The 21,511-nt window shown below is 48.6% G+C and overlaps 2 protein-coding genes across 4 annotated transcripts in view; one reads left to right on the top strand and one right to left on the bottom strand.

Moving 5' to 3' along the window:
• CCDC102A (coiled-coil domain containing 102A) overlaps window positions 1-21,389 on the top strand; it is a 53,749-nt gene extending 32,360 nt beyond the window's left edge. Inside the window, exons 1-8 of one of the 3 annotated variants that reach the window (XM_072422773.1) lie at window positions 14,925-15,049; window positions 16,616-17,483; window positions 17,944-18,119; window positions 18,619-18,727; window positions 19,051-19,167; window positions 19,234-19,443; window positions 19,903-20,073; window positions 20,488-21,389. In XM_072422773.1, coding sequence (XP_072278874.1) covers window positions 16,917-17,483; window positions 17,944-18,119; window positions 18,619-18,727; window positions 19,051-19,167; window positions 19,234-19,443; window positions 19,903-20,073; window positions 20,488-20,553 — 1,416 coding nt within the window. In that variant the 5' untranslated portion in view covers window positions 14,925-15,049; window positions 16,616-16,916 and the 3' untranslated portion in view covers window positions 20,554-21,389. Of the gene's footprint in view, window positions 1-14,924; window positions 15,050-16,615; window positions 17,484-17,943; window positions 18,120-18,618; window positions 18,728-19,050; window positions 19,168-19,233; window positions 19,444-19,902; window positions 20,074-20,487 lie in introns of those variants that run through there. The other 2 variants (XM_072422774.1, XM_072422771.1) reach the window with 2 other exon arrangements.
• Window positions 1,579-8,848, bottom strand: LOC140338451 (adhesion G-protein coupled receptor G1-like). Its single transcript, XM_072422686.1, has 11 exons — window positions 8,812-8,848; window positions 7,944-8,086; window positions 7,635-7,760; window positions 7,436-7,552; window positions 4,727-4,764; window positions 4,626-4,647; window positions 4,273-4,514; window positions 3,828-4,093; window positions 2,750-2,858; window positions 2,326-2,594; window positions 1,579-1,888 (listed from the first exon to the last, which is right to left on the bottom strand). The coding sequence occupies exons 1-11, from the start codon at window positions 8,846-8,848 to the stop codon at window positions 1,743-1,745; spliced, it is 1,515 nt and encodes a 504-aa protein (XP_072278787.1). The 3' UTR covers window positions 1,579-1,742.
• Window positions 21,390-21,511: the final 122 nt, after the last annotated feature.

The raw sequence follows: 21,511 nt of genomic DNA, 5'->3' as shown, positions 1-21,511 counted from the left end.
GAGTATACAGAGCCCCGGCCTGTATGTTTTATGTGACACGTATGTATGTATGTACGTCTGTGTGACACGTATGTATGTATGTATTTATGTATGTACGCCTGTGTGACACGTATGTATGTATGTACGCCTGTGTGACACGTATGTATGTATGTATGTACGCCTGTGTGACACGTATGTATGTATGTAGTATGTATGTATGTACGTCTGTGTGACACGTATGTATGTATGTACGTCTGTGTGACACGTATGTATGTATGTATTTATGTATGTACGCCTGTGTGACACGTATGTATGTATGTCTCTGTGACATGTATGTCCGTACGTCTGTGTTACACGTTTGTGTGTATGTACGTCTCTGTGACACGTATGTATTATGTATGTACGCCTGTGTGACACGTATGTATGTATGTATTATGTATGTACGCCTGTGCAAATGCATATGTGACTAATTAGATCATGTGTCTCTAACCTGTGAGCCCCTCTGGTGGCCTTTGGGGTCTCCCCCAGCACTAGTCATAGACAAACTCCATGTTGATAAAGCTTCTTTATTTTTTTAGCACATTCCGTTATATACATATATGACCTCATGTGTGGCCCCTGTCATGGGACTCCAGTGTCTGGCTACATCTCATTGGCTGGCAGGGGGTACATTTGGCGTTTGTTCTGGATGACTGAGCGCCCCTCGGTTGCTGTGGTTACACACGGGCAGGAATGCCATTGTCTTGAGGAATGTGCCCCCCCCCCCCAGTGGTTTATTAACCCGGTGGTTCCCTGCAGGCAGTAACTGCCATCTGTCTTCCTGGCTGCGTTTCATCTCACCCATTACTGACACATCATGGTTACTCCAATCAGAGCAGAGATATACCCCCCCATCAGGGCAACCCCCAGCTGACCCCATGAATCACATGATCGTTGTCAGTGATTGGTCAGGCAAATAAATGGTGGTTTGTGGGAATTATTCTATGACAGGTCCTCTTTATGCCAGGACATGACAATGCTTCCTCGGACAAAATAATGGGGATGTGAGGCAGGAAAATATTTACTAAATCACACAGCGCCGCCCTGCTGGCTGAATATGATCAGTCTCCATTCTCACCATAGCTCTGCCTTCCTTTTGTGTACATGGAGGTGGGCGGAGTTACAATTCTCCATACAAAACTGTGCATGTGTTGCCATGGGTAACCACTCCACAAAAGGGCCCCTGTAGATTAGCTGTGCGCTGTGGGGGCAATGATTAGAGGGAGGTAGGGGGCAGGATTCCCCTAAAATGTGTGAAAACCTAAAAAAAAAAAACACTCGGTGTTACAAAGACGCCCCCCAACATACAGGACAACCCCCCCCACAAATCTACATCACTATAGGACTGGGCAGCAGAGCTGACAATCTACATGTAGCCACCCGGCAGCGGAGCTGACAATCTACATGTAGCCACCCGGCAGCGGAGCTGACAATCTACATGGAACCCCCCCCGGGCAGCGGAGCTGACAATCTACATGTAGCCACCCGGCAGCAGAGCTGACAATCTACATGGAACCCCCCCCCGGGCAGCGGAGCTGACAATCTACATGGAACCCCTACATGGAACCCCCCCCGGGCAGCGGAGCTGACAATCTACATGGAACCCCCCCCGGGCAGCGGAGCTGACAATCTACATGTAGCCACCCGGCAGGCCCCCATGTGAAGATCCAGTCCTTGTCCCTAGGGGGCGGTGCTGGGACTAATGTGGTACAGATGGTCATTGGTCATGTGAGCAGTTTCTTGTGGTCATTGCTTAGTGATTGGTCGGCTGGCGGTGATTGCGGCGTGGCACTGGTAGAGTCCGAGGAGCGCAGAGAGTAGCGGGCATGAGGCTGGGACAGGGTGCAGTACCACAGGAAAATGAACAGACCTGGTGAAAGGAGACACAAAAAAGGTGACAACACCGGGAAAGGCAGCAAAAAGGCCAATCACAACATTTCTGGGGTAGCGGGGTCGTGTCCTGGGAGACTGCGGGATGGTGCCCGGGGTATTTATATTTATGGAGCGGTACCATCCTGCACCCCTCTGGGACATATGAAGCTGCGGGGCCACCCCTCTATATTTCTCCCTGGAAATGGGGGGGGGGGATGTAATTGAGATGACCCACCAACTGGCCACCAGGGGGAGGGCTGCACACACAACAATAGGTACCCCCGGGCCCTGACTGGCAGCCCACGGGCCAATCAACACCAGACTTGTGTCCCTGAACACATTAATTTTGGGTGGAGTCATCTTAAAGCCGTCATTAACCCGGTGACAACAATTGGAAGATTGGGGACACAGAGACAAAGAGGGAGGGGCACTTACCTTGCAGGGCGTTGATGGTGCTGAAGGCGTATTGAATGGGCAAATAGAAGACTCCAAAGGAGAAGAAGGCCAAACCCCAGGACAGGCCCAGGATGCAGCTCAGCCCCAGCAGGGTAACACAATGGCGGACCTTCTCCCGGCGGGAGTGCGGGGACATCTGGAGGACGCGCCTTGTCATGGCAACCAGCATACAAATGTTAAAGAGGAGCACCGCAGCAAAGAATCCCAAATTCAGCACCTGGTGGATGATGGGCGACGTTAGCCAACACCTGGTGGAAACCAGAGAAAGGGGTGAACAAGGGGAACTCTGCACTCCTTTATACTGCCTGGCACTCCTGTCCCCAAAGGTAAAAGGGGGGAGGATGAAGGAAAAAAGAGTTAGGTGCCCCCAGTGTGACCCCCCCATTATACCAGTAGTACTTACATGGTAGCTGTGGAGTTTGGGGATGCCGAGCGCTGGATGCTGATGTGATATATCCCATAATTCTCTGGATCCACCAACAGAACCGACCCGACTATCAGCACGGGGACACCTGCAGAGAGAAATCATGTCATATGGCACCAACATACATCGTAGCGTTATCCTTATTCTCTATTTATGAGGAACTGAATGTGGAGAAAGGAGAATAGAAACACAGCAAATGTCTAACTATTTATAATAATAATATAATGTTATAATAATAAAATAAGAATATATAATAATAATAAAGCTGCGTACACACTTGCAATTTTTGTCGTTGGAAAGGATCTTTCACGATCCTTTCCAATGACAAGGGAGTGCACGATGCATGAACGGTGCTGTACATCCTTCATGCTCTATGGAGAGGGGAGGGGGAGAGCGACGGAGCGGCACCCTGCTGTGCGCTCTCCCCCTTCCCTTTCATTACGATCGGCTGTCGTCCATCGTCCATGGATCCGGCAGGTCGGTCGTCCGGACGATGGACGACACCGACTGTACACACGGAAGATTTTCGCCCGATAATTTTTTAAAAATAAAAATCTGAAGTGTGTATGTAGCTTAAGATGAAGAAGAAGAAGAATATAATAATAAAAATAAAATACCAAAAAATAAAAATAAAATACCAAAATAAAAATAAAATACCAATGTTAATAAAACGTCACCTGGCAGCAGGTAGTCAATAGACATTTGTAGACTTGCGCATCAATGTATTTGGAATTATTTTACAACCATCGATGGATGGATTGTTGTCCGGCTGTCATCACTCCTCTCTGATACATGGATGGGTTCTTTGATTGGCGAATATATTGGTAAAATTATTATTTATAGAACAGCAACGCTTTGTTATTTTTATGATTTTCCCTATTACACTCCTGAGGAAGCTGCGAAACGCGTTGCCTTCCTTTTTGGGACATGTGTTTAAGATCTTTCATGCGCGGATTCTCGGTTTTTTATTATTGTACAGTTGATTATGTGTTGTGTGGAATTATTAAAGATCTGTCCCTACGCAGTGTCTTTTATGTTGTCACACGATGGTACTCACCCCAGCCTAGGACAGCCAACCTCCTGGTGGTGATGGCAGAGGACACGAAAACGGTCACCACCAATCGGTAGAGATTAAAGCCCTCAATGGCCGTCCAGGTGAAGAGACAAAGTAGAGAAAAGTGCAGAGTGATGGCGGACACACGACACGCAACCGCATCCTCCATGCTGCTCAACAATGCACTGACCACGAAGGTGACATCCAACAGCAACAGCGCCATCAGCAGGTTCATGTGGATCTGCAACGTTGGGTTCGACTGATTTTTCCTAAAATAAAAAAAGAGACACACGACTCAGGACTGCACAACATACAACATAATACATGTAACATGATGGCACATATGACGTGATAGGGACAGGGGTGGTACATAGGACATGGGGGATGGGTGTGGCAGTACATAGGACATGGGGGATGGGTGTGGCGGAACATGTGTGTGTGGCAGTACCTGGTACAGCAGATCCATGTGATGGTAAATACACAGGACAGCGCAGAGATGGTGCATCCAGCAAAGGTGATGGCTGTCAGTGACATGAGATGGCTCTCTGTTATCACCTGGCTAGAGACTTGCTGAGATGAGAGGATTGTGTCATCATACACGATACATGCTTGATACATACACGATACATACACGATACATACATGATACATACATGATACATACACGATACATACATGATACATACATCCCTATAGTACCCAACCAATACCCAGAATACCTCCACCCGTCCCTATAGTATCCAACCAATACCCAGAATACCTCCAGCTCTCCCTATAGTACCCAACCAATACCCAGAATACCTCCAGCCTATCTTGCTGCAGCCTGGAGGGTATATATGTTACGTAGGTATACAATATGGAGTATGAACTATAGCATAATGTATGTGGAAGATACCCATCACTTACCGTCCCAAAACACGCACAGCGGAGACATTGACCCCTGGGGATACACAAGAGGAAAGTTACCATTCTCATAATAAATAAATAGGCTCGGGGTTATGGGGGGGGGGGGGGGGTTCAGTGAAATCTTTTTACCCATTACTGAGTTCCTGTGCAGATATGAAAGCTGTGAACAGACACAAAACAGGAGCTGTGTCCCCAGGGTTACCTCTGGGGATTCCAGGACAGGAAGTCAGTTGTATGGCTGATGAACAAGAAATCTGCCAGTCTGACATCACATCTCCCTAACTGCTATAAAACACCAACAGAAAATTCATCCTTTGATTTGTGTGAGGACAAGAAGACGGATAATACCAGGTCCTCAGGCCAGATTTTAGGGCAGAGGATACCTGACACAGGTGATACAGGTTATAGAGGACACCTGACACAGGTGATACAGGTTATAGAGGATACCTGACACAGGTGATACAGGTTAAGAGGATACCTGACACAGGGGATACAGGTTATAGAGGATACCTGACACAGGAGATACAGGTTATAGAGGATACCTGACACAGGGGATACAGGTTAGAGAGGATACCTGACACAGGGGATACAGGTTAGAGAGGATACCTGACACAGGTGATACAGGATACCTGACACAGGTGATAAAGGATATAGATGATACCTGACACAGGTGATTCAGGTTATAGAGGATACCTGACACAGGTGATACAGGTTGTGAAGGATACCTGACACAGGTGATACAGGATATCTGACACAGGTGATACAGGTTATAGAGGATACCTGACACAAGTGATAAAGTTTATGAAGGATACCTGACACAGGGGATACAGGTTATAGAGGGTACCTGACACAGGGGATACAGGTTATAGAGGATAAGCGACACAGGTGATACAGGTTATGGAGGATACCCGACATAGTTGATATAGGTTATGGAGGATACCCAACACAGGTGATACAGGTTTTAGAGGATACCCGACACAGGGGATACAGGTTATAGAGGATACCCGACACAGGTGATACAAGTTATAGAAGATACCTGACACAGGTGATTCAGGTTATAGAGGATACCTGACACGGATGACAGAGGTTATAGAGGATTCCTGACACAAGTGGTACAGGTTATAGAGGATTCCTAGCACAGGTACTACAAGGTTAGAGGATTCCTGGCACAGGTGGTACAGGTTATAAAGGATTCCTAGCACAGGTAGTACAAGGTTAGAGGATTCCTGGCACAGGTGATACAGGATATCTGATACAGGTGATACAGGTTATAGAGGATATCTGACACAAGTGATACAGTTTATGAAGGATACCTGACACAGGGGATACAGGTTATAGAGGATAACCGACACAGGTGATATAGGTTATGGAGGATACCCGACATAGGTGATATAGGTTATGGAGGATACCCAACACAGGTGATACAGGTTTTAGAGGATACCCGACACAGGGGATACAGGTTATACAGGATACCCGACACAGGTGATACAAGTTATAGAAGATACCCAACACAGGTGATTCAGGTTATAGAGGATACCTGACACAGGTGATTCAGGTTATAGAGGATACCTGACACAGGTGATTCAGGTTATAGAGGATTCCTGACACAAGTGGTACAGGTTATAGAGGATTCCTAGCACAGGTAGTACAAGGTTAGAGGATTCCGGGCACAGGTGGTACAGGTTATAAAGGATTCCTAGCAGGGGTAGTACAAGGTTAGAGGATTCCTGGCACAGGTGGTACAAGTTATAGAGGATACCTGATACAGAGGATACAGGTTATAGAGGATACCTGACACAGATGACACAGGTTTTAGAGGTTTCCTGACACAAGTGGTACAAGTTATAGGAGATAACTGACACAGGTGATGCAGGTTAAAAGAGGATACCTAACACAAGTTTTACAGGTTATATAGAATATCGGGCACAGATGACACAGGGTATAGAGGATACCTGACACAGATGACACAGGTTATAGAGCATACCTGACACAGGTGATACAGGGAATAGAGGATTCGTGACACAAGTGATACAGGTTATAGAGGATTCCTGACACAGGTGATACAGGTTATAGAGCATACCTGACACAGGTGATACAGGGAATAGAGGATTCCTGACACAGGTGATACAGGTATTCCTGACACAGGTGATACAGGTTATAGAGCATACCTGACACAGGTGATACAGGGAATAGAGGATTCCTGACACAGGTGATACAGGTTATAGAGGATTCCTGACACAGGTGATACAGGTTATAGAGGATAACTGACACAGGTGATAAAGGGTATAGAGGATACCTGACACAGGTGATTCGGGTTATTGAGGATATCTGACACAGATGACAGAGGTTATAGAGGATTCCTGACACAAGTGGTACAGGTTATAAAGCATTCCTAGCACAGGTAGTACAAGGTTAGAGGATTCCTGGCACAGGTGGTACAAGTTATAGAGGATACCTGATACATGTGATACAGGTTATAGAGGATACCTGACACAGATGACACAGGTTATAGAGGCTTCCTGACACAAGTGGTAAAGGTTATAGAAGATAACTGACACAGGTGATGCAGGTTAAAAGAGGATATGGGGCACAGATGACACAGGGTATAGAGCATACCTGACACAGGTGATACAGGGTATAGAGGATTCCTGACACAGGTTATAAATGAAATCTCTGATGGTGTATAAATGAAGAATAATGCATACCTGTATGGGGTCATGTGTAAAGGTAATCACAATATCTTCAGATAGGTTGGAAACTACAGTGTCCTGCAGGGTGACTCCAAACACCTGATCTCCCAGAATGGAGACGTCTACGTCATTCTGTGTGGACAAATGATATTTTCATCATATACAAATGGCGTTGAGTGATAGGATGGGAATGACACCTGGTTGGATAGTTTACCTGGAAGATGGCGCGGCCCTTTATACTGACAACATGGAGTCTCTTGCTGGTTCCATTCTGCTCTTTCTCCAGCAGCTGGTTAGGAAGAGTCAAAGTGATGCCCAGACTCTCCGGAATGGACTTTAGCTGTAGGAGAAGACGATATGGAGGTAATGGGGGCAGTACAGAGAAGTTGGGGCAGTATGTCCATTTTGGAGGCAAATGGAGTTCACTGGGGTAGGGGCAATAAAAAAAAAGTCTGGGATTTCAGACTGCTCAATGTTTTGCAGCAGAATTTGGGGGACACGGGGAACAATCACTACTACTCACCACATCGCTGGAGTCCAGGTCATACACAATAGCTCTCAGGGGCCCTTTCCCAAACTGGTGACTCCCATTAATCTGAACTTTGGACAAAGCTGTATCAATCCAGCTGCGCAACCTGAAACAAGACGGGTGCCAGTTACATGATATGGACGGTTGAAAATATCACAGCCGATAACAATGAACGCTGACTATCTCCCTGAACACGCGGGGGAAAAGGATGAGAGGGCACACTGAGGGGGGGCACAGGGTAAGAGGGCACACTGAGGGGGGGCACAGGATAACAGGGCACACTGAGGGGGGGCCCAGGAAAAGAGGGCACATTGAGGGGGGGCCCAGGATAAGAGGGCACACTAAGGGGGGGCCCAGGAAAAGAGGGTAAATTGAGGGGGGCGCAGGGTAAGAGGGCATACTGAGAGGGGGCACAAGATAAGAGGGCACACTTCATATTATATATAAGGCAGGACAGAATTCCCATTATAATATATATAAGGCAGAACAGAATTCTTACCATATTATATATAAGGCAGGACAGAATTCCCGTAATATTATATATAAGGCAGGACAGAATTCCCGTCATATTATATATATAAGGCAGGACAGAATTCCCATATAGAGGGCAGGATAGGAGTCCATAAATACCCCTTTAACAGGTGTTTAGCGGGATGACTTCATGGTAGTTCCAGGTGGTGGGAGGTAATTTGGGGGTCACATTGCTCCATACACATTAGAAGAAACATTTGTATCCCTATACTTCTCCACAACAATATGGACACACTTTCAGGGACAAATATCCCCCAGCCTGGCCTTGGAGGGGCAGTTGTAGCCCAGGTGGTGGAGAATTAGGGATGGCTGGACACAGACAGACACTAACCTGTGAGCAGCAGCAGTGCCTGGAGCAGCACAGTCATGGTGGAGTCCCGGCTGAGTCTGCAGAAGGAGAAATGAAGCTTTGTTAATGTTTGCAGAAGGAGGGGGAGTGAGCACAGAGCAATTCATAGAGAGCAGCGCAGCCTGACACCACCAGAGGGACCCAACCAGAGGAGAATACAGCAATCCCTCTGGGTAGGAAGGGGTTACAGGACTCTCTCTGGGTAGGAAGGGGTTACAGGACTCTCTCTGGGTAGGAAGGGGTTACAGGACTCTCTCTGGGGAAGGGGTTACAGGACTCTCTCTGGATAGGAAGGGGTTACAGGACTCTCTCTGGATAGGAAGGGGTTACAGGACTCTCTCTGGGTAGGAAGGGGGTAACAGGACTCTCTCTGGATAGGAAGGGGTTACAGGACTCTCTCTGGGTAGGAAGGGGTTAGGGGTGTCCCCATGGCGGGGAATGATGTACAGGAGGCACATGGTCCATTATATATAAATGTACAGTAAGTATCTCTTTGTCCTTGGCAGACATTGTTTGCTATTGTCTGGACAGGTTCCGGTGAGGCTCCGCCCTCTCAGGTGTATGATTACAGGTAATTATGGAGTGCGGAATCCACCTGAGGGCCTCTATGAGAGCTGTGTGCAAAGCTTGTCATATGATCCTGCTGTGACACCCCTCCAGGTACATGCCGAGGACCTGGGACACCTGACAGGACTTGCTGACAATGGTTTAATTGGGAAGCCAGAATATTACCCAGAGGGGTGCACTGACATTACTACCCTGGCCATAACCCAAATCACTGGTGTCACATTCTGGGCCAGTACCAAAATCACTGGCAACACTTATTGTATCATCCTTCCTTAGCCATTACCAGAACCACCGGCATCCCTTCTTGGGTCACCCCCAAACATACCAGTGTCACTTCTTGGGGAATTACCAATATCCCAGGTGTCCCCTCTGTACCACACTGTGGTATATGGCTGTGTTGGCTCCCTACTCCCTCTGTATTTGGTTTGGAAGCCCTTGGCCCCCTTCCTCATCCTCTTTGTGCATGGCGGAGGTCCTGTTCTATAAATCTTTTCCACCAATTAGGAAAGAGCGTGCCCATTGCTGGGTGGAAGAGGAGTTCTACAGAGACTGCCAGGCATTGAAGTATCTTCATTAGTAAAGGTTCTGCAGAGATTTGTGTGGAATTATTCCAGGTGAAGTGATGTTTGCTGTGTACAATGTCCCAGCCATTATCTGCTTGTATTGCATAGAGAAGCACAGAGACAAAGCAATGACATCACTGCATATGAAATAAGCTATGGAACCAAAACAGAAGAGTTTTCATTAAGAATCTCATTTGTGGAGTTTCGATTTGAGTGCCGTCTGGCCAAGCAGGAGCAAATATTCAACTTTGAAGGAGTTAAAACAAAACCAAAGTTAGCCTGTTAGTCCTTCAACTATACACAGGGAGAGAAGCCATCAACCCAGCCAATGGCAGCGCTCATCTCTCTACACATTGATTAAACGCTTTCACATGTCTGACAGGGTGACCACTTCCCTCCGCTATCAGCACCCACAGTCTACGCTGTTCTAGCTTTCCCTGCTTGGAGGATCATCTAACTGTCCTCACCATGTACAACACTATGGAAGTTGTTAGTGCCATGCAATGTCATGACAGTGCTATTAGAACAAGGCAGCCAATAGGACAAAGGCGGGAACATCATGGTGTCCTCATCTGATATATACAGGTACCTATAATATGATGGGAATTCTGTCCTGCCTTATATATAATATGACGGGATATCTGTCCTGCCTTTTATAAATAATATGACGGGAGTTCTGTCCGGGCTGGTTTTATGGTGTCATACCATTGTGTGTTCCATATTGTGTTTTGTGATGTTGTATCACACACGGTTGTGGTGGTTTGTAGCAAGCTATGCTTCATGGTGTCATGCCATTTTGTGCACGCTTTGTTGTGTTTTGTGGCGTTGTACAACGTTGTGCCGTGTTCTGTGTTTAGATTTGCTCTTTTAATGAATCTTCCTCTAGACATAGAATCATTTCTGTCATGTAGAAGAAACCCCCGAGAGCCACACACAGCACAGCTGACACAATCTGACACAATCTGAGAGTGGCTGTGTGTACACAATATTGTCATTGTTCCCCCTCGGCCACCTCCACAATGGCTCCAGAATGTGAAGATTGCTGATCCAGCAGGTCACATGTAGTCTGCGTGTATTATGTTGTGTCTTTGTTTCCATCTCTGTGTGTTGTATGTTCCTGATTGTGGTTCCTGCACTTCGTCTTTTCTGTTGATTTGTACATCTCGGGGTGTGTGGTTTTTCTGCACGTTGTGTACTTGTGTTGGTTTGCAGCTATGATGTTAGGTGGAAATATGTGATGTGTGTGCACGCTGCGACTCGTGGAATATTATCCCACTACTGAACTCTCCTCCGATAATAATCACTAACTCCACAATCATGAAGATTTATCTGAATCATGAAGAGTCCCATTGGGGAGAATTTACATCACTTCCTGTCCCCATGACAGCACAGGAAATGAGGGGAAATCTCCTTTGCCCAGAATATTCAGCCACATTGGAAGATTTCCATTCCTGTTGTGATGAGGGCTTACTATTGGTAATTTACCCGTAGTACTATAAGTATTGGTGATGGTATAGAAATTTGTGACATTTAGCATCCAATCACCTTCTACAACCATCATCATGGTGATTGTGATTGGGTGATGATGGTTGTAGAAGATGAAGATTTATTGGTTATTAGAATTTCTTCCTATAGCTCCACCATATGCTGTAGCCCCTGCAGTAGTGTATACAATTGACAAATAGGAGGTATGAGGATCAGCAGAGCTTACACTCTAATAGGGAGAATGATTCAGCCATTCAGAATATGGTTGCCCCTCCCCCCTTCTGTGGCCTGTGGTGCAGAAAAGTATTGATGCTGCAGTGAAGCACAAATAATGCTGCAAAAAAACGCACAGAGTTCAGGGCCCAGTCAGTCTATTCTGGGGGGAAGGGGGGAGGGGAGTGACGGATCCTAGAAACATCACTAAATAAAATTTCACTAAAATAAAAGTTCTGTGTACCCAACATATATTTGTTTCCCTCAGGGGGAGAAGACATTCTCTGCTACACGGACCCTGGGAACAATTATTTGTCCCCCGCTATTCTGAGCTGCGAGATGCAGTAATGGAGCTCCAATGCAGCAAAATGTATAATAAGTCATATTGAGTGAGATAAGGAAGGGTGAGGGAGGGTAGGGTAACAAAAGGAAGGGTGAGGGAGGGTAGGGTAACAAAAGGGAGGGTGAGGGAGGGTAGGGTAACAAAAGGGAGGGTGAGGGAGGGTAGGGTAACAAAAGGGAGGGTGAGGGAGGGTAGGGTAACAAAAGGGAGGGTGAGATAGTTTAGGATGAGAGAGGGTAGGGTGAAATGGGGTAGGGTGATCAATATACTGTATACATACCGGATGGGTCCTATGGGGGTGGGGGTTCATTATACTGTATGAAGACTGGATGGGGTTCATGGGGGAAGGGGTCATTAGACTGTATAGAGACCAAGCCCACAGATGGGGAGGTTATGGCCATTATATTGTATAGGGACCGGTCTAGGGCCATAGATTGGGACAATATTATTATTACAGCTCCATCTAACTATTCTATGATTTCTCCCCCAGGCATTTTGCCCGATGTGGTTGGCTTCTCTCTGTGCGGGTGGAGGAATCAGTCAGATAATGGGAACCTCCTGCGCTATCATGGTGGTACTCAGGACAATATGGTGAGATTGGAGAACTCTGCGGAGGCACTGACTGTATCCGCCCCTTTCCTGCCCTCCAATAACATCACTTTGCCAGCACTGCGGGGGTTGTACGTCTTCTGTGTGCACTGGATTCCTGGCCTCCAAGTCTTGAACATAACCTATGGGATTACCAAATACCATGTGATCCATGGAGATCTCTCCCCCGGGAATAACCAATCTCACCAATCATACCCAATGCACAGCTGTGACCCCAACTCCAACCCCAGCTCCTGCCTTATAAACATCACCATCAACGGGGAGCGCAGAGCCAACTTCTCCAGCTATGAATACCCAATCCAGGGACAAAGATATGGTAAGTGTGTAGAGAGGGCTCCTCGGGGGTGGTCCTTACCTACACCTCCAACATATCATGGTACCAGAAGCGTAGCTTAATAATGGGGATTCACTGGTGGAAGGTGCAGAAGGTAAAGACAATGAACCTGACAGATGACCTCCTGTGCCCCAGAATGTACCCCAGAACGCGCCCCAGAATGTACCCCAGAATGTTCCCTGGAATGTGCCTTGCAATGTGCCCCTGAACAGGCCCTGTATGACCTATGGGACCCTATTCCCATGTATGACCTATGGGACCCTATTCCCCTGTATGACCTATGGGACCCTATTCCCCTGTATGTCTTATGGAACCCCATTCCCCTGTGTGACCTATGGGACCCTATTCCCCTGTATGTCTTATGGAACCCCATTCCCCTGTGTGACCTATGGGACCCTATTCCCCTGTGGGGGTTATCGGATCCCATATAGGTGACAGGGGGGATATAGGATCCCCTATAACCCAGGGGAGGGGTGTCATAGTACACATAGGGGATCCTATAACCTATGGACAGGGGGTTCCTATGAATAGAAGGATGGTAGGGACATTCCTGAGGGGATTATGTCCTCCATACTAGGAATGAGCTCCTTTGATCCACCTCGGGGCCCGGGGCTGCAGACTGCAGGAAATGAATATTTCACCACAGAGACTTATATCAGATGCAATGTACAAATCTCTGGGAACTTCTTTAGCCGTATGACTGACCATCCAGTTTATACAGAACATAGAAATCCTGTCCAATCAGAGAACTGCTCCTATAACTCCAGTACACAGCCAATAATGAAGGGCAGTATCTGATTGGCTGAAGAACATTAAGGGACAATAGCCCCTAAATCACCCAAATACCATCAGGAGGTTACCCAGCTGCCTTTCTGTGTCAGAATCCCAATATTCCTATTAAAAAAAACAAATCCCATTCCTAATGGGCCGGAGGAACCCCTGGGGACCATACACAATGGGATTGGTCCTGGGAGTGAGCCAGAATCTGCCCCAAATGCATTATGGGGGACATTTCTGCATGTAGTCACTGACAGCGTGTCCCCAGCAGTGTGACAGTTAGTGAGCTGGGTGTGACATGCGTGTTATCTGTAGCTGCACATTACAATGACTCATCATTACATGTTTATTGCTCCATATCTGGAATCAGCCGGCCCTGGGGGAAGGGACAAGAGGGGCAGAATGTGAGGACACAAGGGGGGATATTGGCTGCCGTGTCACCTACATACTTACCTGAGGGAACACATTTCACTTGGGTCATGTTATTTTCTGCAGGTTTGGCTACATACACAGGGGTGAATTATAGAACAGGGCCACCCTATATATAGATCAATATACGGTATATACATCACCCCTCCCCCAGTATAGATCAATATACAGACCCCCACTATCCTCACTACACTGACACCGATCACTGCGACCCCCACTATCCTCACTACATTGATCACTGGTGCACAGATCACAGGGTGTATAGTGAGGGGGGTGCACAGATCACAGGGTGTATAGTGAGGGGGGTGCACAGATCACAGGGTGTATAATAGAGGGGGGTGCACAGATCAAAGGGGGTATAGTAGTGAGGGGAGTGCACAGATGAGGGGGTGTATAGTAGAGGGGGGTGCATAGATCACAGGGTGTGTAGTGAGGGGGGTGCACAGATCACAGGGTGTATAATAGAGGGGGGTGCACAGATCAAAGGGGGTATAGTAGTGAGGGGGGTGCACAGATGAGGGGGTGTATAGTAGAGGGGGGTGCACAGATCACAGGGTGTATAGTAGAGGGGGTGCATAGATCACAGGGTGTGTAGTGAGGGGGGTGCACAGATCACAGGGTGTGTAGTGAGGGGGGTGCACAGATCGCAGGATGTTCAGATTGGGGGTGTTTGGTTTTTAGACCTGACTGTGAATCAATAAATCTATTTCTTGATCCTGCCAGAAATCTGATGACTTCCTGTACCTCTGTCTGTGCTGCACCATTATCAGTTACATTGTACAGAGTTTTCACTGTGGACTACAGATCCCCCCCCCCCTTCATCACATAGGAGGAGGTGAAGTGGCTCCACCTATTGGCTCTCTGCGTTGGTCTTTAGGCTCCAATCAGGTCAGAGCACAGGTAGACATCATCCAATCAGATTGGTGGAGTAACGTCATAGTAATTCTGATGGTGATTGTTGTCTGGTGTCACCCATAGAACCCTTCTCTAGGGTAACGTCCCTCTGATTGGCTGTTCCCCAGTGCAGGCAATATGGCGTCTGCAGGCGGCTTCCCATGTCTGGCCAAGCCACATAAAGAGGAGGAATGGTGTTCCGGAGTTCCCCAGCAATGCCGCAATGCATTGTGGGAAGGTTTCCTGCACATGTCTCTAATTTATTCCTATTTTACAATTTGCCAGTGTGGGTGAAAACAAAGGGGCCCCTAGCATGACATCTATAGGGGCCTTTCTATACACCATATATATCTGCACATTGTGCTCCCCCTGAGAGACGGTGACTCTACACACCTAGGAGAGGATGGTGATGGGGGATTGTCAGGTGACCCTACACACCTGGGAGAGGGGGGTGATGGGGGATTGTCAGGTGACCCTACACACCTGGGAGAGGGGGCTACACACCTGGGAGAGCAGAATGATGGGGGATTGTCAGGTGACCCTACACACCTGGGAGATGGGGATGATGGGGGATTGTCAGGTGACTCTACACACCTGGGAGAGGGGGATGATGGGGGATTGTCAGGTGACTCTACACACCTGGGAGAGGGGGATGATGGGGGATTGTCAGGTGACTCCACACACCTGACAGAGGGGGATTGTCAGGTGACTCTACACACCTGACAGAAGGGTATGATTGGGGATTGTCAGGTGACTCTACACACCTGACAGAAGGGGATGATTGGGGATTGTCAGGTGACTCTACACACCTGGGAGAGGGGAATGATGGGGGATTTTCAGGTGACTTTACACACCTGGGAGAGAGGGATGATGGGGGATTGTCAGGTGGCTCTACACACCTGGGACAGGGGGATGATGGGGGATTGTCAGGTGACCCTACACAACTGGGAGAGGGGGATGATGGGGGATTGTCAGGTGACTCTACACACCTTACAGAAGTGGATGATGGTGGATTGTCAGGTGACTCCACACACCTGATAGAGGGGATTATGGGGCACAGCTGCGAGAGGGGGATTATGGGGGATTGTCAGGTGACTCTACACAGCTGGGAGAGGGGGATTATGGGGGATTGTCAGGTGACTCTACACACTTTACAGAAGGGGATGATGGGGGATTGTCAGGTGACTCCACACACCTGATAGAGGGGGATTATGGGGGATTGTCAGGTGACTCTACACAGCTGGGAGAGAGGGATGATGGGGGATTGTCAGGTGACTCTACACACCTTACAGAAGTGGATGATGGTGGATTGTCAGGTGACTCCACACACCTGATAGAGGGGGATTATGGGGGATTGCACCCTCACTGATTTTCCAGGTGAGCCTGTTCTGTAGGAAGGATAGTGCAGGAGGGGTGATGCAGTCCCCTCTGCTCACACACATTGGATCTGATTGGTGCCATGGCTCTGTGGGAGGGGTGTTTGTTGTTCCCTCTGCCTTTGCACATTAAATCTGATTTGTGGCGTTTCTGTGGAACTGGGGCAATTGTCCTTATCTGTGTTTTGTCTTCCAGGTGTGGACGTTGTTGTTGCTGATGGCGTGTCATGAGATTTCCAGGAGAGCTGCACTCAGCTGATGTTGGGTATTGGAGGCCACCAGATGTGGTTCAGGATTGGTCAGTGGGACTTTGTTGTGGTCTGATGGGGGCGCAGTATCCCTGGTTCTGTTCCCCTGCAAACAATTTTGCATTATCACAGCCTATAGATAGCACTCTGTGGTAACGTCCTCCTATCCACACCTCATTCCTTGTGGCACAACTACAACTCCCAGCAGAGATTTCCCTGGAGTGGATCTTTGATCTGTGATTGGGCAGAATGAGTCAGAGTAGTGGTCCGAGTCCACGGCTTCTTGACTCCCCTCTGCTACTCCAAAGCTCTGAGCTTCTCTGCAGCTTAGGGAATGCCCAGCCTGAGTGCATGCGTCACCCCGACTCGCTTACACCTTCACCAAAGAGCCTGGCGTCATCTCCTGTCCCCCAGACCCCAATGCCGGTACCACCTGGGGACTGGGAGAGCCGGGAGGAGCTGCGCCTGCGAGAGCTGGAGGAAGCCAGGGCCCGGGCAGCTCAGATGGAGAAAACTATGCGCTGGTGGTCGGATTGTACAGCCAACTGGAGGGAAAAGTGGAGCAAAGTGAGAGCTGAACGTAACAAAGCCAGAGAGGAGGGGGTGCAGCTCCGTGGCCGGCTCGAGGTCCTCAGCAAAGAGCTAAGCGCACTGAAGAGAGAGCGTCAAGAGACTGCCGCTGAGACAGAGCAACTCCGCAGGGAACTGGAAAAACTCCGAGGAAAGCAAGGGGTCAGCGACCAGGGGACAGAGGAGTCGGTGCAGAATGTAGAAAACCCACCCAGATCCAAGGTGAGGGAAAGTGACCCAAAAGTGGTAAGTCAGCGACCCAGCCAATCAGAATCCACCATCACTTTACATAATGACCCGGGGGGGGAGAGGGGCAGCTGCTTCTGAGGCCCCAGTGGGCGCTGAATAGCATTTGTACCTGGGCCACTACTGGAATGGAAAAAGCAGCTGTTCCTGGGCCTTGAAGGGGTGCATTGGGGTAAATGTTCCCTGAAATTCAGTATGCAATGTGTGAAATTGAGAACCTGGCTGTGAAAGTACCTGGGGCAGTTGCTGGCCCTCTATTGGCTGTTAGAGGTACTGAACTCTGATGGTTGTAGAATGAGGTGGAAAAGGAATCTCTGTGCGCCCCCAAGCCCATCATTACTTATATGGGCTGAGACTCCCCAGGGGGACACAAGCAGCAATAGGCTGACCCTTCCCGCTTCATCCAGAAATGATTGGCTGGAGTTAGGTGGCCACATAACCTTTTCTTGTTGCCTGTTAGGAGGCGGAGAATGGAATTTGCCCAGAAGGTCCAGAGCAGCCATGTGGAGGCCCAGTCCGCACCCTGAGGTCCCGGCTCTGGGAGGACATGGGAACCAATGATGAGGATGCATCCAGAATCACTGCACTAAAGCTGAGGCTGGATGAGAGTCAGAAGGTTCTGCTAAAGGAGAGAGAGTGAGTAGAAGTCAGGGGCCCGCTGAGAGTGGGAGAGAGTATGAGCCAGAAGAGGGACCTTCCACATGTGATTTCCTCTCTCATACTATTGGTGCCAAGTAGAAATGACCAAAAAGATGCAGAAATGATGCATTATATAAAATTTGCTATAAGTATGGGTCAGGTTCATCCGGTGCAGAATTTCCTGCATCTCATTGGCCATCTCTATTAGAGACAATTCTGATTTCCTGTTGCATGTGACTTGTCCAATCAGATTGTAGTGTGTCACAGATTAACTTTCTTTTCTTCCTTCCTGCCGCATGGTCTGCATACTCCCCGGCTCTTCCTTCTGCTGCAGCGCCCCCTGTGTCTGCTCTGTGTCTGCAGGTACCTGTGTGTGTGGTATAATGCATGGCGTGGTTGCGACAGTGCAGCATTTATTTCAGCTTTGATGGAAGGCTGCAGATTAGGAAGATGAAACCAAAGTTCTTCCCTACTGATGGCTTCTCTTCTACGTTAGGGACAAAATGCTTCTCAGTAAGACCATCGAGAAGATGGAGGGAGAGATCAGCCACTGGAAGGTGAAGTGTGATGAGCTGAATAAATCCCGCCAAGAGGTGATGACGCAGGTGAGACTCCACATCAAGTCTCCAGGACACATTCTAGGACCAAATGGGCCAAATGTGACCCCCTGCCAGCTACTGTGTTATAACAGAAGGACTGTCAAGCTACATCTCTGAGCTGAAGTTGCTCCCTCTAGTGGTAGAATGGTAGTATAGTCAGTATCCTTGCTGAACAACTGCCAGCAGGCTGGTATAGAGGTTATGGTGCAGTAACCATTTCCTCACGCCCCCCTGAATGCTGGTCCGGAGTGGGGAGGCTGGCTGGTGCCCGTCCGGAGGGGAATGGGAAAATGTGTAATGGGCCATTAATTTCCAGTATCTCTCTACAGCTCTCCCTCCTCCAGGAGCGCCATCAAGATGAGCTTGGTCGGATCTCAGAGGACCTGCAGGATGAATTGGGAGTTCGTTCCAGCATGGACAAAAAGCTGGCGGAGCTCCGAGCTGAGGTAAGTGTCCAGGGGTGGGTATGGGGAGTGTTGGACTATTGGATGTCTCATTCTCTTCTTACCCAGATGGAGGGTCTTCAGGCAGAGAATGCAGAGGAATGGGGCCGCAGGGAGAGGCTGGAAACAGAGAAGCTGAATCTAGAACGGGAGAACAAGAAACTGAGGCTTCAGATCCAGGACCTGGAGGAGATCCTGACCCGCAAGAGAAGACAAACGGCCAGTGCGCTGGACACCGACCTCAAATCCATCCAGTCTGAGCTCTTTGAAAAGAACAAGGTGAGTTCTGGGGTAATTTCTGCCATCACCACTGGGGGTTCCTTCTCATTCTATTAGATATTTTATGCAGTTGTGTGTTACATTACAATGTGCCATTATACCACATGGGGCCCTGATCTGCCCTGACCACCACAGACTCACCCCGGTGGGGCCCTGATCTGCCCTGACCACCACAGACTCACCCCAGTGGGGCCTGATCTGCCCTGACCACCACAGACTCACCCCAGTGGGGCCCTGATCTGCCCTGACCACCACAGACTCACCCCAGTGGGGCCCTGACCTGCCCTGACCACCCAGTAAGCCCCGGGTTGTCTGTACCTGGGCAGCACTATGGGTATCTGCACCATGCTTGTATTGGGCACACCCAGGAGTGAACTCTTCCATAGTTAAGATTGGAGGCGGGGGGGGGGGAGGGGGTAGTTGATTGGCGCCATTAATTGAAGGTTTTCTCTGTGGTAGGAACTGTCCGACCTGCGCCACAACCACGCCAAGCTAAAGAAGCAACACCATGAAAAGACTGCGGAGCTCGCTCATGCCAACCGCAGGGTGGAGCAATTGGAGGTTGAAGTGAAGAAACTTCGCCTCAGGGTGGAGGAACTAAAGAAGGAACTGGGCCAGGCGGAGGACCAGGTACAATACCCCCCTAATAATGCCCCGCTATGATCCATGGAGGTTGCCACTAAGGAGTTCTGAAAATGCCATTCGCCTGGCCAATGACAAAAACTTAATCTGCATTACAGGGGATCACAATGAGTGCCAGGGAACCTGAGTGCCACCTCAGCCTGATATCTCTTTCATAGAGGACCCTAAAGGTGGGGGTGTGGGGGGGCCAATAGGTGTATCTTATGGTGGGGGGGGGGACCTATCAGTGTCTCGTAGGTCCCCTTCCCCCCCACACCATAAGGGACACCAATAGGTATCATGCACCCCGCTGCCTCCCCTCCCTCCCTGTGGCCCCCATTACTGGTCCACCTTTGCTGGGTCCTCATTTTCTGATATTTTAATATTTCAGTAATAATTTTTCTCTGATCCCTTCCCCTGCAGGTTGCGCCGTCAGCAGAATCCGCCGCTGTTCGGAAAGCTTCGTTCAACTCGATTTGGGAGCGATGACCCCGGAGAGATGGGAAGTGACCCTGATGAGGACGAACTTCAGATTCAGGTCCCCTAGAAAGTGTGCGGGGGCCCTACTGAGCAATCTTGTGTGCCTTACATATCATGTGATCTTATGATATATGTTATATCATTTTTATATACTTCTATATAAAAGTAGCCAGCCACACCACCTCTGCTGGGGCTCCTAACCCCGGCTACACTACAGAACCCCTCCCAGACCCCTATTGTCTCTTATTCTGCGGGCAGAGTATACGGAGCTGCAGCTACGCCTGTGTTTAAGCAGGAAAAGCTTCGTCTGATGGTGTGAGAGCAATAACCTCATTTTTATGACATTTTGTATATTCCACACGCCTGGCACAGGGCCTCGGTCTGTAGTCCTGGAGGGGCAGTGGGTAAAGAACATTGGCCTATAGCCCTGGAGGGGGGTTGGGCAGGGGGTATAGGACCTGTAGCCCTATGAGGGCAGTGGGTAATGTACCCACAGTGTTCTCGCTGCACACACCACATCATACCCCCCCCCCCTTCCTATTATACACAATGTCCTCCCAAACAAATGACATTCTACACCCCTTGTGGGGCCCTCCATAGTCACGTTGAGGCTTTATTACCCCTGTGCCATCCATGGTATTGAAATGTTTTATTATATCACATATGTATAACATGATAAATTCAGAAGCTGCTCTATAGGATTCATTTCCTGAACCATCTATACACAGCGCCACCCTATGGTGGGGACAGATCTGATGGGAGGGGGTGATCGCTATGAGTGCCATGTCTATATATTGTATTTTATATTGTTTGTAAATATAATAAACAATCAAATCATACAAAAAGCACATCAGTAACCAATCAATGGCATTGAATCAGTCACATGTTATTGGTGGACATGGATCACATGACATACATATCTACTCTCATCCAGGATACCCCACCTCCAACATGGCCCCCATGGGGT

The sequence above is a fragment of the Pyxicephalus adspersus genome, chromosome 9 (genome assembly GCF_032062135.1).
Source record: "Pyxicephalus adspersus chromosome 9, UCB_Pads_2.0, whole genome shotgun sequence".
NCBI lineage: Eukaryota > Metazoa > Chordata > Amphibia > Anura > Pyxicephalidae > Pyxicephalus > Pyxicephalus adspersus.
Note: the sequence above shows the minus strand (reverse complement) of the source record. Positions and strands in the feature narration are given on the sequence as shown.

What these genes read in the sequence shown, in the direction of transcription:
- LOC140338451 (XM_072422686.1), bottom strand. Translation starts at nt 8,848, where the DNA reads ATGACTGTGCTGCTCCAGGCACTGCTGCTGCTCACAG. An exon ending in ACATGGATCTGCTGTACCAG is followed by an intron (nt 4,094 to 4,272) that starts GTACTGCCACAC and finishes TTTTTATTTTAG; the next exon opens with GAAAAATCAGTCGAACCCAA. An exon ending in CCAAACTCCACAGCTACCAT is followed by an intron (nt 2,595 to 2,749) that starts GTAAGTACTACT and finishes GGTTTCCACCAG; the next exon opens with GTGTTGGCTAACGTCGCCCA.